Genomic DNA, 14,594 nt, shown 5'->3' on the forward strand with positions numbered 1-14,594 from the left:
CTTATCGAAATGCATTCAATACGAAACCAAATATAGCTGCTCAATACAATTTATCATATCTTTCTTTGGTACTCTAAGGATAAATGAAACTAGCGTTTATGCTTTCAATAATTCAATAAAGAAACATCAATTTAGAGGAATATCGGCAGTACAACTGCTCTCGGGGGATTACAGCTTTCGAAGGAATATGTCTTTAGACCGTTGAAACCAGTATAAATCTGCCTTCAATTATGCACTAGATCTTGTATAAAAATAATCAAAAATATAATTATTTGTTCGCTCTCAATTAATGTTTTATTTCAGAAACAGGCAGATGGACCTTATGCATGCGGCCGAAAATTCAGAAGCACGTCGGCAGATCGGGGGTTCTGGCTGCGGTGGTAGACAAGTCACAATTTTTCAAAAGTAACCTCGAAATAAGCCACGGAAGTGGACAATCTTCACGACACAGGCAACATGTCGACGCAACCACGACTGTGCAGAGAAATAGTGCTGGAGCACTTTGGTCCCATCGTGGAGGTATGTGAAACAGTTGAAAGGATAGAAAGAACACGCTGATGAATGGCGCATTTACCCGTTGATGTACCCTTGCAGCAAGTGGCACAAGTCCTGTTAACGAAGGGTAGACTGACACTGTCTGGCATAGTGCAATTCACCCAAATGCCTGTCAGGACCGTTCGAGAAGCCTTAGTAGTCATGATACAACACAATATCTGCTTCTATGCCGAGGCAAGGGAAGGTTTACGCCAAGTTTGCTTTTACAGCATTGGACAGGACGAGATTCTTCTACGACTACGAATTGGTCGCATTATATATTGGGCTGGCGAATGGTTCGGAAAGGAGGTTTGTAGGAAGTCATTACCTTATATAAGGATGATTTCATGATGCTGATCCTCGTTCTCTAGGCGTCAACCATTACACACCTCATGCTATTGAATGGACGTCTGACACTCAAAGATTTAAAACAGTGGGTGACGGATAACGAGTCTTCACCTCAACAGAGTGAGTAGAATGCATTTAAATTGATGTTGAAGACATCACCTAGCCTCATTCTAATTGATTTGAATCATTTCACTCTGTTCATAGAAATCGTCGTTTATGAACAAAAGTTTTCACAGCTTGCATCAAAGCGATTTATTACTGCTGTCATGCCTGAGGATAGTAAAGCACGAATTGATCGACAGTTGGAAGCAGAGGCTAGAGCTGTCAATGAAATCTTGCTTGGACCCAGTACGCGCGAGAAGGCTGAGATCGAGGTCAAAGTTCAACAGCAACTAGAGGATGAGGATCAATCACGACAAATGATCGGAATGGTAATGACATCTTGATATCGACATTATGTAATTATCATCTTTACTTACTATGATGCTTATTCCAGAAACGAAAAGTTACTGAAAACATGGATGATGATGTATCAGCAAGCAAGGTAAGTTATTTGCAATAACATCGGTTGTTGCTGATTCAATGATTTTCTCATGAGTACTGTTTCTACAGCGTTTCGCGTTTACTGTTGAGATGGACGTTGAGGATGATGTATTCTTCAGAATCAACTATAAGCAATTCACAAAATACTTTCGCAACGAGGTATGTAACAATGTCTTCCATCCACTTTCTAAGACTTTCACTAATGACATTCAACTCGAAACAGGCTGTTATCGACCAAGCTACTGATGTTATCAACCGAGGTGCAGGACAAGTTCTTCGTTTGTTTTTGGAACAAAGTGATAGCTTCACTGGTGGCATTGGCAAAGAAGAATCGCGTAAGTAGTTATTGATAGGCTGCACTCCTCTTTTCCGGCTATTAACACGTCTTTGTAGAGCCAACATCTGCATTACATGTGGCGTCAGTTTTACCCCACGACATGCTTACTGATAGCGGTCTGGACTCACGCGAGGACTCTGTACATAATGACCGTCCCACTGCCGCAGACATAGTTACAGAATACTTTGAATTGCTTAGACAATCTCCAGCCCGGTTTATCAAGCGAGCAGACAACAAAGGTCATAATTTCTTTGTTGTGGACTTCAAAAATATACGTTTATACATGATGAGGAAGCTTTTCGACAAACTCTTAAAATCAAGATTTGGAAATTCCACCTGTCGTATTGCCCGCATCTTGATCGAAAAGGGGAAACTTGAAGAGAAACAGGCAAGTTTCGATGTAATGAATGTTCATGGGCTACAACAGTTTTTCTTACATGTACCATTTCAACAGGTGCAAAAGATGGCCATGTTACCAGCAAAGGACACCCGAGAAAAGTTGGCATTGCTTTGTACGCATGGTATTTGTGATATCCAAGAAGTTCCCAAATCAGCTGATAGAGCACCATCAAGAACCATTTTTCTTTGGTTTGTTTCTCTTGACAAATGCTATCAAGAACTATTGATTGATTTATACCGGTCAATTGCCAATGTCAGACAAAGAATCCGTGTTGAACTGGCAACTCGACAACGACTATTAGAGAAGATGGAACGAAAGGATGTCAGCGAAAACCAAGATTTGCTTAGCGCTGGTGACAAGAAGGCTATAGAGGAACTCAACAAGAAGGTTGAAAGACTCGAAGTATCTGCAGGAAGACTAGATGAAATGGTTATGGTGTATAGAGATTTTTAATGATTTTATAACCGAGCTCTCTATCCCAAAAAAAAATAAAAAAAAATTTACCATAGTATAAAAATTTACCGCCTGTTTCCAACCTGACTTCTTCTATCATTTCTGCAATGTCTTACATGTTGCCTAGAGCAAACCGGACATTGCTTCTGCGAAGTCAATGTTGGTATTCCCGAGCCAACACCTTAACATTATTACGTCCAACTACGTCTTATTTCTATCGAGCTCACAGTACAAAGCATGTGACCCATGCTGATACCGCAGCGACGAATTCCGCCGGCCCTGAATTCGTGTCCAAGTACTACCAACCTCGCAAAAGTGAAATCATGGACTTTTTATACAGTCATCAGCAGATGCCTGTACCTACTTCGAATAATACTGCGGTTATCGCAAAGTGTCCACAATGTATGAAGGTGAAACGAAATAGCTTTACTGCACACGTCGACCTAGAGCACGGCAATTATTCATGTCGGACGTGCAACACAAAAGGATCATGGCAAGACTATATTAAGGCGTTTCGGAAGAAGAAAGGAGACAACATTAAAGCCATTTCAACATCGGATATTCGCGGTGATCGCAAAAGTGCACGGTTTTCGCGACCAATGAACGAGATTGAGTTGTATTCCACGCAGCTGCAAGGAAATCCCTCTATTCTCGAGGATGTTTGTATTGATACCAGACTTACCAAGGAAACCCTTGAAGCTTACCGTGTTGGATTAGCGGAATACTCATCTGCTGAATCCAAACTTGCTGCAGCAGGAGACGGCGAACCGAACCACACTCAATGCATCACATATCCACAAACTACTCTTTCATATGGAGATAACCAAAAATTTACAATTGAGACAACCAGATTGAAAGCATGTCATTTGGACAATGTTCAGCAGCCAGTTGCATTCGATCCTGTTGCGCCTATCGCCACTGGACTTTTCGGCTATCATGTTGCACCTGCCGAAGCTGAAGCCGTTATCATCACTCGAAACGAACTTGACGCCATGTCAGCATATCAGAACACCGGCATTCCTAGTTTCTCATTACCGACTTCGGTTTACCAGCTTCCACAGACGGTGTTGCCACTACTAGAGCGGTTCTCTAAGATTTACTTATGGTTGGATGATGATGTTGACGGACAGCTGGCAGCCGAAACGTTTGCACATAAGCTGGGCGAGTCGAGATGTTTCATTGTTAACACACGCATGGGTGATGCTCAAGGACCGTTGACCGCTCACCAAGCACTGTTGCAAAACAAAAATCTGAATGACATTTTGTCCAAGGCCAGCATCTTACAACACGACCAAATCGTAGATTTTCATGAATTGCGCGACGAAGTCTATCGAGAATTCTTAAGCCCAGACCAAGCCAAGGGGGTTCAATCAACCGACCTGCCGGCTTTGAATGCGGTTCTTAAAGGACATCGTCCTGGAGAGCTTACTATTCTGACTGGACCTACTGGTGTTGGCAAGACAACCATTATCAGTCAATTGAGTCTGGACTATTGCAAAAGTGGTGTGACAACCTTGTGGGGAAGCTTTGAAATCCTGAACAAGCGACTTGCCAAGAAAATGCTGTGTCAATTTGCGGGAAAAGATCTGACCAAGGCACCAAATGAATTCGATGTTTGGGCAGACAAATTTGAACAGGTAAAGTTAAACGTTCACAAAACGTACTAATGGTTGGCTGCAAAAAATAATGTTGGTGCCATTTACTGATATTTCCTTTATTTGTCGGTTATAGTTACCACTGTACTTTTTGAAGTTTTTTGGAAGTACTTCCATCAAAGATGTTATTCTTGCTTGCCAGCATGCAGTTTATGCCTACGATGTTCGACATATTATTCTCGATAATCTACAATTCATGTTATCTCAACAAGGCAGGTCATCGCTGGATAAATGGGACATACAAGATGAGGCTATAGCCGAACTTCGTAAATTTGCAACGAGTAAAGATGTGCATATAACTCTGGTCGTTCACCCTCGAAAGGAGAATGCTCCTGCGCTTGATATTAATTCTGTGTTCGGAAGTGCCAAAGTGACCCAAGAAGCCGATAACGTGGTCATTATACAAAAAAATTCCCAAGGTGAAGATTTGCGATTCTTAGATATTAAGAAGAACAGGTAAAGTTTATAGAGTTATGTCCAAAGTGCCGGGAACATACTTACTTAATTGTGAGCGTACAGATTTGATGGAACTTTAGGATCCATACCTTATAAGTTCGATAATGCTACAATGAAGGTAAAAGACGTTTGTTTGAGCACGACAATTTCTGCCATAAAATGACTGACAACCTCTTTGATATGATCAGATTCGAGGCTATACGCAACAAGAAATGAATGATTTGAAACGTCGGACACAGAGTAGTCAAAAGAGATCGTATGACTATGATGAGGGCAATTACAATCTCGCCGCCAATATGGCACAGGACACCTTCTAGATCAGAAGAGTGATGTTATGTATTTAATTAATGACAAATGTACGCTCTTTCTTTTTATTGTATCATAATAATAGCAATTTCCATAAGATTTAGAAAGAAATGTCGATTTTATATCACTGTATGAGAGATATGGTTTGCAATTGATATTTTTTTCCCTCATCTTCATTTACACACGATTCTGTATGTTCAACTGGTCGTACATATCCTGTTTTGGCAGATGTTCTTCCAGCAGATCAGCTATGCATCTGAAAACCACAAGGACTTACAATGTCTTTCCTTTAAATATGAAGTACACCTCCATTGTGTGATATCCCAATGGTAATAATCAAAAGGAAACCAGCAAGACGGGGCCTTGCATGAACGAGGGGTTCCACCCGTGACAATATGTGACTGTCAGACAACGCCCGTCGAAACCGCGGGAAAGCATTTACAACAACGTTAGCAAGTGAGCCGTACATTTTGCAAGCAATGAAAACGGAAACTCAAGCAGAGAAGCGTAAGAGCATAAGCGAACTCCATCGAAGTAGATACAAGCGCAACAGCATTTCGAAAACCAATGAAGAATCCCGACGTCGCCGACTGGCCATTGACCAAGCACTTCGCCGAAAACATCGCGAACAGCTTATAACTGCAAAGCGGTTCCGGCACTTGACTCAGAAAGAAGAGTATGAGAGTGCTGGAGAGGATGACGGTTAGCTATCCCATCAATGACGCTTGTTTGAAAAAATGAAAGAACGTCTTGATATCTAGCTGGCTGATTTCCTAACGCTTTGACTTTTGTCTTCTGCCTAGGAGACTACCCGGTCAATTACGAATTGAATACTCACGATATTTCCAAACTTGAGGAGGAGTTGAAGAGTAGTTCCCACGAAGTTCGACTTGATGCCGTGAAGTTTTTGGGAAGAGCACTTTTCGATCCATCGAAAGCGGTGCACGACTTTGTAGTTGATGGCGATTGTGTCAATTTACTCACGGTAAGTAGATGCGGCTATTTGCAAATATCTCATGATCTGTATTAATCTGTTGCTTTTGAAATTCACATTAGCAACTTTTGACTGCTGGAGATCCAGATGAACAGCTCCAAGCTGTCGTCGGCATAACCAGTAAGCCATTTGGAACATTGGTCCATCATAAACTCAGCATGAAAACTCAGCAATGAAAATTTATGATCATTAGATATTGCTGCTGGATCTTACGAATTTTGCATTAAGGCTACATCCACTATTCCATACCTTGTCTCGTATCTCAAGGAATCCAACGTAGTAAGTGTTCTTTATATATGATGGTGCGGATAATGCATCTTGTTTATTGAATACAAAAACATTCAGGCATTGCAAGACCACTCTGCATGGGCGCTAGGTAATATGGCAGTGGAAAGTGATGAAATAAGATCAATGCTGAGAAAGAATGGAGTCCTACAACCTTTGGTCAATTTACTCGATTCCTCGGTACGAAAGCTTTTTTATCCTTCTCTGAATATCGTGGACGAGATCATTGACACTCCATATAGGATTCCAACTTGGTGCAAACTGCTTGCTTTGCTTTATCCAACTTGGCTCGTGGTCCGAATGCACACCTTGAAGAATTCTTTCAAGCCGGTATTAGCCCTAAACTGGCATCCCATCTCATCAATAACACAGTAAGGACCCCCTTGCTTGACGTGATGCTCTTCTTGCTTGCTATTTTTGAGACTCTTTACTTATTGTGTTTCTGATCATGATAATAGCCTGACACCGTTACTGAAATATGCTGGGTTCTGAGTTATTTGACGGCTGGAAGCGATCAGTTCATTGGGCAACTGTTGAATGAAGGAATTGCACCCTTGCTTGTAAGATATTTTTTTTCTCGGCTATGTCTTAGCCATTTCCATATTGATCTGTAGGAAACAAAGATCACTATCATGGATGATTCCATGCATTCTAACTTCATGCATTGCTATATAGGTCCAAAATATGGAACCGCTACACTCACAAGGTGCACTGGCTTTACCTCTCATTCGTACATTTGGCAATATTGCAAGTGGGCCAGACGACTATACTGATATCCTCATCAAGGAGCAAATATTCTTACCTGGTATTATCAGCTTTTGCCAGTCAGATTGCAGGTACGGCATATTTGTGCTCCATTTTAGTCGGAGGTTCAGAACACCTTATTTAAAACCATGACATTGTTCCTCATAGGCCTGTCAAGAAGGAATCGCTTTGGGTCCTTTCCAATATTACAGCTTCGTAAGTGCAGCTACACCTTTGCATAGCCAAACGTTCTTTGTTTCAGTGTTGCTGATGCTCTCTTTTTTCATGCTATTAGCCGCCGCCCCGAAGTCCTTGAAAAGGTCATTCAAGCGGGCGCCATCCCAATTCTAACCGAAATTGCCTCACATACCAATTTCGACATACGCAAAGAGGTATTATGACAGTCTGATTAGGCTCAGCTTACTATCAGTCATGCTGCTCATACTAACTTGCTGATGAAGGCGGCGTTCAGCTTGACCAATATTGCCTGCCATGGAACCAAGTACATACAAGCGTTGCCCAACAATGTTTTACTACCAGGTAGGAAAATGTTATCTATAAACAGTGTGCTGTGAACAAATTTAGTGATGTGAAAATTTCAACAGGATATTTGGAATTTGTACGGTCAGAGGATCCAGAGCTGATCAAACTCGGTTTGACATATCTGCAATTGCTGCTGACCCATGTGCCTGAGGTAATGTCAACTCCCGTCATCTTCCTTTTCCAATCATTTATCTGATAATTTCTGTTCTGTAGGGAAAGTCGCTTATGCAATCCATTCCTGATAGCATCTATGCTCTTGAATCAGTCACACTCAGCACCCATTCCGATTTGTGTCGAACCGCCAGCGTTTTGATGGACACTTATTTCGGAGAAAACAACGAAGGCGTTGAACAAGATATACTTGCCTGAAAGGAGGTGCTGTGTCGATATAGGAAGTACGATGTATAGCCCAAAAAAATGAAAGGGACCAAAAAAAAAAAAAATAGGTGTAAATAAATTCTTGCTTTTTCATACTTACCCCGTTGTCATAGTTCATTCACACTTTTGATGGACTGCTTTGCACATCCACCATAACATATCCGAATAAAGGGGGGCTATGCGATACCAGGGTAAAGGCAAGCAATAAGCGTTGCAGAGAATCAATTGAACATTATAAATACATTTTAGTTTTAAAGGTGCAATATGAGAAATAATAGTTATCTATGACTCTGAGAGAGTCTACTGTGATTTCTAACTTGCCGGTATGGGCAGGCGGTTTACTTTCTTGCTGTGATGACGATAGGGTTTTCGTTGGGTGTGGCGAACATGCCGAGGGCATATACAACAGGGTCGACAGGCTTGCTCTTGTCACGCAGCTCAACATTATAGTGCTTCAAGAGCGTGATCAAAACAATCTTGATTTCATGAATGGCAAAGAAACGACCAGCTGTAGCAAAAGATGAATCAAGAAGGTCAGCAAACCTGTAATACTCCTCCCCGCAAGAAAATGCTACCCCAAATATATATGGACACTTACGACACATATGCTTTCCAAGACCAAAAGCAATGTTATCACGACCGGTCTGTGTTGCTTCTCTCTTGGTCTCTGTGAAGGGATCCATCTCATCAAGAGTTGAATCAACAGTGTAGGAATCGAACATGATACGACGACTCAAAGATTGAACCAAGCGGCCCTTGGGAATTTGGTATCCGTTCATGAAGGTATAGTCTTCCATCGCCATTTTACCGGTAGCTAATTTGTCGACACCGAGACGAAGGACTTGACGCAAAAATCGGTCGAGGAAAACCATTTCCTTCAAGGATTCGTCATTGATTTTATCATTGTGACGAGCAAGAACTTGATCGATTTCCTGGCGAAGTTGGTCGCAAACATCAGGTCGGCAAAGGAGCCAGAACAAACCGAAGCTTAGATTCTGACTGGTCTGTATGCGTCCAAAACAAGAAAAAAAAAGCGTTAGGTTCTAACCCTTGCTTGTGAACATAAATTTGTTTACAGGCAATACTTACAGTATGAACGGAGGCGAAAGCGATCAGCAAAACACCATCAGTGATTTCCTTGTTGGTGAAAGTCTTGCCATCAGGATACTGATATTCAATAAGCTCCTGAAGGTAATCGCATTTGCTACCACGCTCGAGTTCACCGTCACGAAGCATCTTTCTTCGCTTCTCCACAACGGGATCAACATGGGTATCCATGCAAACCTTATGGCGGTTGAGTGATTGCAAATATGGAAGCATTGGTTTGTGGAGGAACTCCGGTAAGACTTGCCACAAGGGAACATTGCGAGTGATATCGTTGGTGAATTGAGCAAAAGTATCAATGACTTCGCGGTTCTTGGCGACCTCTTCACCGATGAGAATGCGAACACTGATAAAAGCTACGAGCTCTTGAAGAAAGACAGGAGTGTTTTCGACGTTGAGAGGCAGGTCGGAGGCAATTTGAGAAAGGCCATAATTGACGGATTCAACGATTCTTGAGGTGAAGTTTGGCATTTTGGATGGAGCTAGAAGTAGCTTGATGATAGCAGGGTTTGCAGTAAATCCTAGGAAAAAGGTATCCTTGTTGAACACGTAGTTAACGTGGAGAGTTTCTAGCGCGCAAAAATGGGCGAAGGTAAATTAACATAGGACAACTTTGGCTAGGAGACTGAACCCGTTACGCTACAAGTAACCTCTCTTACCTGTCAAAACACCATGCTCCAAAGACAAGACGTGTCCATCCTCCTTCATAACCTGTTCGGCGATCTTTCCCCCGGCAACCGTAATGGTCTTTCCAAGGATATCCAAGTCAAAGGTGTCACCATAGTTTGCAACGCACCAGTCAAGAAACCTGTTGGCGTTGAAAGTCATGTACAAAGTATGTCCAACGAGTGGCAATGAATAAGCGACCTTGCGAGGCATATTGAGATGGCTGTACTTGGACTTATTAATCATCGAAGTGATGTTGTACAGCGTCAAGAGAGTGGCAGCGCCAACAACAATCAAGTCAGTAGGCGTGGCTCTGTTGTATAACTGGACAGCTTGGGGAGCATGTTGGTTCAGCAAGTCAATAGACTTTGATATCAGAGTGGAGAAATCCATTGGGTTTTTTAGTGACTGAATGAGAAAGAACAAAGAAGTGAAGTGAGCAAGGGTAATCATTTTTATGTATCACTTTTTAGTAAATTACTCTCCGCAGGTGAGCTTTGTCTCCGTTCTCTGCAGTTCCAATTTTTCACTCTCAGCAAATTGTCGCTCGCTCGGTCAGCACTTGCGACACTCGAACTGTCTGCCCTGGTAACCGATGCCCAAATGTACCATTGAGGAAAAAAACCAGTCATTCTTATCTCATAGGCGCGGTAACTTACTTTACACCTAGTCCTTACAAAACATTACATGTAAGTGATCATGCGCTGAAGATGCTCATATAACTTTTCATACTTGAGGTGTATGCTTCACACTATGCCAAAATGCCAACAAGCACTATCTATTTTACATTTACACTTCAGATGTTTCTTTTAAAAGCAACCACTTTCCAGCACAAAAGTTTTCATTGTTTTTTTTTTTTTTGTTGGCTTTATTAGTCAAGCATTGCTATCGACATGGCAAGAATAAAAAAATATTTGAAACAAAAAGAAAAAGAAAATGTCTTTACACTTTCAGTTTCCAATTTTTTAATGCCCCCAAATACAACAACAACGTTGCTACCTAGATAGACACTATCGCATCCATTTCCTTACTGTTGGGTGGAGAGAATTTCACTGTCACCTTGGTCAGTGATGGAAAGGACGGAGGTGCGGAAGAGCTTACCGCAAGCGGTACCGAGCTCAATGTTGTTGCCATTGTAGTGATGGACAGGAGTCTTGGAAAGCATGGCATAGTACTCGATCTCGGACTTGCGGAGAGGAGGGCAGTTACCAGCAATGATGACGAGCTTGGCTAAAGGAGGAAAGGGGTGTGGGTGTTAGCCACAACGAAAGGGACGATCTCTGCTCGGAATGAGCTCCTGTCCCTCAAAGACAAGATGTCTAAGAAAATCTACTTACACTTTCCGTGACGGAGAGTCTTCAAGGTGGTCTTGTAACCAAGAGTGTACTTTCCAGACTTGGTAACGAGCTGGAGACGGGAGTTGATGGACTCGACGGTCTTCTTGGTCTTCTTGACGGGGGCCATTGCGAGAGAGAACTGGGAGCAAAAGAGGAGGAACAAAAATTTTTCACTGTCCTCATCATATTAGAATTTTTCTGGTGGCTTGCGAATACCAGTCACTTAGGCTGTTAGCAGCCAACTCAGACCAACCCTTTTTTTTTTCTTAAGCGATATGTTCACTGTCAGAAGTGTCTACCGAACAGCTCATGATTTTTAAAAGAAATGCCTATAAATTTTCAAATAAATGATTAGATACTGAAGTTTCAAATAGTCCAGGTCAAATTATGTTTTTACCCAACTTTCTCTCTGATTTGGCAGTCCTAACTCAGCTAAGCCACTCAATTTTTTTGGGACCTGCCATTCTGGGCCCCTTGTCAAATGCACAAGTTTGAAGCATACTCAGCTGCACACAAGATGTTCAAAGCATTTCAACTTACTTACAGTTTGCCTCGATGCGCTGCCCTCAGCCCAGCATTAGTTCGATATGCATCCACAGCCAATGGCTTCAAGCCTTCCATTAAGCTCCTTGCCAAACTTCGACAAGAAACCGAAGTATCCATGTCAAAAGCAAAAGAAGCCCTAGTTAAGGCTGAGAATGACTATGAAAAGGCTCTTGCTTGGCTTGAGGAGGATGCCAAGGTTTCCGGTGCCAAGAAGGCGCAAAAGGTTGCTGGTAGAACTGCTGGTGAAGGCTTGATTGCTATCGCCACCGTCGAAGCTCCCGGTCGCGGTGAAGGAGGCGTTAAGAGCAGAAGCACGATCATCGAGGTCAGTTGTGAGACTGTAGTTTCGGCGGAATTGTATGATCATGAAAATGCTAACTTGTTCTTTTTCAATGATATAGCTGAACTGCGAAACAGATTTTGTGTCTCGAAACGATCTCTTCAAGAATTTGGCCACTCAAATTGCTTCAACCTCTCTCTTCGTTCCTGATGTCTTCCAAAACCTCGACAAGTCAAGATTCATCCACCATATTCCTGTTGAATCTTTCATCAACAGCCCAATTATGCCTCATCCTTCATCAGCATCTGCAGACGCCTATGCCTTGTTCAAGACAGTCCAAGAATCTATCGTTGAGACTATTGGCAAGCTTGGTGAAAACATCACACTCCGCCGCGTTGCTGTTGTTGCCGACCCTGAATCAGAATTGCAACAAATTCCCAAGCAGCACGACAGAACTATCCTGGCTTCTGCATACACTCACGGTGGTGACAGCACCACTGGCAAGATCGGAGGTATTGCTGTGCTTGGCCTTTCTGGCGGACCTGCCTCATCGCCAGCTTTGTCTAAGCTGTCTCGCAACGTTGCTCGTCAAGTCGTAGGATTTAATCCTACATTCCTCAACGAATCACAAGCTGTCGTTCCAGAAGGAGCCGATAAGAAGGAGTTTTTGGAAACGAATGTCTTGACTCACCAAAACTATATGCTCGGTGGCGGTACGGTTGAAGAAGTCGTGGCCAAGACTGGCAAGGACGAAGGCGTAGACTGCGAGGTCATTGACTATGTCAGATGGGAAGTCGGTGAAGGTATCGAGAAGGCTGAACAGGATTTCGCCGGTGAAGTCCTTCGCGCCGTCAAAGGCAACTAATTAACATCAAACTGGATAGACTGCAATAATGTATTTAGAAGAGATTGCAACTTCTGCTGCACATAACATTATAATTTTTTTTTTCATTTCATAAAATAACACCATCATCACAATCGTATTGGCTATATCATTAAAAAAATATATCGTAGTAACAGATAGCATTTCTAGGGTGTGAATTTATTGGCAAACCGTTCGACGTATCATTTCGAGATATACATGGGCGAAGATATATTTATTGCAACAGTATAGCGATTATAAATAAGGCTACTATGAGTGAATTCCTCAATATGGGTTGGGATATGGGCTTGTATATTGCTTATCTTGCATGTAATCCAAGTCGCGAAGTGGTACATGCTGTCTGAATCGCTTCAATCTTGTCGAGTAAGCACCGACCATAGCAGCAAAGTAGAGCTGGAATAGATGGATGTTTTAATAGAATTCGCCGCTCTATGTTTATGAGAGATACATTAGTTATTACCTGAATACCGTTACCAACAAAGGTCAATACACCGACAACAATGGTAAGAATTTTGAGAATGTTGGTACAGTAGTCGTCGATGCTTTGTTGGTTTGAAGGTATATTGACGGAGCTGTGATAAGGCGAGCCGTCGGCTGTGGGGGGACCACCCTGCTCGTTCCAGAAGGTAACGCAGTTGTTGTGCGCATCTTGCTCTCTGGCCAACAACAAAATGAAGGCTGCAAGTGACACTCCGAGAGTTAAGAAGGCCATGATCCAATTGAAGGTGTTGAATAGCAAAACCATACCACGACGTTGCTACGGTACGACTGTGATCAGTAATAAAAACTTGTCCACTTAGCATCATTATCGACATTCTTACGGTCAGGACACCAATCAGGCCGAACAAGGACGCCAGAAGCCAAACTATTGAGACGGCTACCGAGGACCAGAATATCGCATTTACTCCGTTTATACGATTGTCGACTATACTGTAATACTCTGCAGGTAGTATCTATATTTAGCAAGCATGTAGCTTTGTGTTGGATTTGGTTGAATGAACACTACTTGCCGTTTTTATAGACAAAGCAAAGGATCAAGCTGGACCCATAGAAAGCCTACGAGTTGCGTAAACTGTTGGTGATATTGCGATGTGTGCTTCAAACTGATGCTAGTTAATATCTTACCAATGAAAATGTGGCAATAATGCCTACTCCCACTCTGTGAAAATTATGTTAGGCCCTGGTCTTTATCTATATGTCATGTCTACACTTTACTTGCCTAAGCGGAATGCAGCAACAGCAGGTAGATGTTACCATGTAGGAAGTAAAGGAGAAGGTAAAGAACTAATGAAGTGGCGGTGAAAAAGGGACGATTCAATTTTTATGATCTTTGCTTAAATGAAAGAAAAGGCTGGCTTCCGGGCTGTGCTTATTCCAAGGGGTGACTATGGTGGCTGCCGTATTGTACGTAATAAGCGCAAGAGGCTCATCAACGGAAGATCCTTTATGCTTCTAGCAGCAGTTTTGACGATATTGTTCACAGTGAGAGCAAAGTATGTAATGTACCGTTGTCTTACTTACTGAACCTCCCAGTTTTTTTTCCTTCTCAAAACATGAATAAACCACAAGTTATGTGTCCCAGTTACCACCTTTCAGTAATCAGCCACTACTGCGGATTTGCAAGGCATGATCTATCAATATCCTACAACCTACGCCTTGCGGCAACGATTATTACACTCACTGCAAATCATCTTTTCTGTTGACAGTTCTATCTTATTTGCATGTACTGGTGTTGCTTCTTCCGCGTCAGCAAAGCGAGCCGCTTTTGTTTGCATGTTTATCGTTAAAAGCCTTATGTGGCT

General features: G+C 42.3%; 7 protein-coding genes across 7 annotated transcripts; 4 read left to right on the forward strand and 3 right to left on the reverse strand.

Moving 5' to 3' along the window:
* The first annotated feature begins 433 nt into the window (after positions 1-433).
* K450DRAFT_253690 (uncharacterized protein) lies at positions 434-2,679 on the forward strand. The gene is made up of 9 exons (XM_051591076.1): positions 434-519; positions 595-843; positions 906-1,002; positions 1,087-1,313; positions 1,379-1,426; positions 1,495-1,584; positions 1,649-1,760; positions 1,819-2,150; positions 2,217-2,679. The coding sequence occupies exons 1-9, from the start codon at positions 457-459 to the stop codon at positions 2,613-2,615; spliced, it is 1,617 nt and encodes a 538-aa protein (XP_051442110.1). The 5' UTR covers positions 434-456; the 3' UTR covers positions 2,616-2,679.
* A 5-nt stretch (positions 2,680-2,684) lies between these two features.
* Positions 2,685-5,359, forward strand: K450DRAFT_253695 (uncharacterized protein). The gene is made up of 4 exons (XM_051591077.1): positions 2,685-4,252; positions 4,347-4,726; positions 4,790-4,844; positions 4,915-5,359. The coding sequence occupies exons 1-4, from the start codon at positions 2,723-2,725 to the stop codon at positions 5,041-5,043; spliced, it is 2,094 nt and encodes a 697-aa protein (XP_051442111.1). The 5' UTR covers positions 2,685-2,722; the 3' UTR covers positions 5,044-5,359.
* A 110-nt stretch (positions 5,360-5,469) lies between these two features.
* Positions 5,470-8,204, forward strand: K450DRAFT_253707 (uncharacterized protein). Its single transcript, XM_051591078.1, has 13 exons — positions 5,470-5,734; positions 5,836-6,017; positions 6,089-6,146; positions 6,220-6,305; positions 6,372-6,491; positions 6,554-6,682; positions 6,770-6,871; positions 6,987-7,147; positions 7,224-7,271; positions 7,351-7,447; positions 7,517-7,595; positions 7,661-7,749; positions 7,812-8,204. The coding sequence occupies exons 1-13, from the start codon at positions 5,512-5,514 to the stop codon at positions 7,965-7,967; spliced, it is 1,530 nt and encodes a 509-aa protein (XP_051442112.1). The 5' UTR covers positions 5,470-5,511; the 3' UTR covers positions 7,968-8,204.
* Position 8,205: 1 nt separating this feature from the next.
* K450DRAFT_253714 (uncharacterized protein) lies at positions 8,206-10,162 on the reverse strand. Its single transcript, XM_051591079.1, has 4 exons — positions 9,740-10,162; positions 9,066-9,649; positions 8,575-8,980; positions 8,206-8,484 (listed from the first exon to the last, which is right to left on the reverse strand). The coding sequence occupies exons 1-4, from the start codon at positions 10,137-10,139 to the stop codon at positions 8,315-8,317; spliced, it is 1,560 nt and encodes a 519-aa protein (XP_051442113.1). The 5' UTR covers positions 10,140-10,162; the 3' UTR covers positions 8,206-8,314.
* A 418-nt stretch (positions 10,163-10,580) lies between these two features.
* On the reverse strand, positions 10,581-11,242 carry K450DRAFT_253715 (uncharacterized protein). Its single transcript, XM_051591080.1, has 2 exons — positions 11,084-11,242; positions 10,581-10,976 (listed from the first exon to the last, which is right to left on the reverse strand). Exons 1-2 carry the CDS (start codon positions 11,208-11,210, stop codon positions 10,774-10,776), a joined length of 330 nt encoding a protein of 109 aa, XP_051442114.1. The 5' UTR covers positions 11,211-11,242; the 3' UTR covers positions 10,581-10,773.
* A 328-nt stretch (positions 11,243-11,570) lies between these two features.
* Positions 11,571-12,957, forward strand: K450DRAFT_213300 (uncharacterized protein). The gene is made up of 2 exons (XM_051584819.1): positions 11,571-11,954; positions 12,031-12,957. The coding sequence occupies exons 1-2, from the start codon at positions 11,601-11,603 to the stop codon at positions 12,772-12,774; spliced, it is 1,098 nt and encodes a 365-aa protein (XP_051442115.1). The 5' UTR covers positions 11,571-11,600; the 3' UTR covers positions 12,775-12,957.
* A 36-nt stretch (positions 12,958-12,993) lies between these two features.
* K450DRAFT_282904 (uncharacterized protein) lies at positions 12,994-14,136 on the reverse strand. The gene is made up of 6 exons (XM_051593460.1): positions 14,012-14,136; positions 13,918-13,951; positions 13,803-13,848; positions 13,614-13,732; positions 13,253-13,549; positions 12,994-13,185 (listed from the first exon to the last, which is right to left on the reverse strand). The coding sequence occupies exons 1-6, from the start codon at positions 14,047-14,049 to the stop codon at positions 13,057-13,059; spliced, it is 663 nt and encodes a 220-aa protein (XP_051442116.1). The 5' UTR covers positions 14,050-14,136; the 3' UTR covers positions 12,994-13,056.
* Between the last annotated feature and the right edge of the window lie 458 nt (positions 14,137-14,594).

This window comes from Umbelopsis ramanniana (genome assembly GCF_025399195.1).
Source record: "Umbelopsis ramanniana AG unplaced genomic scaffold K450scaffold_54, whole genome shotgun sequence".
Classification (NCBI taxonomy): Eukaryota; Fungi; Mucoromycota; class Umbelopsidomycetes; order Umbelopsidales; family Umbelopsidaceae; genus Umbelopsis; species Umbelopsis ramanniana.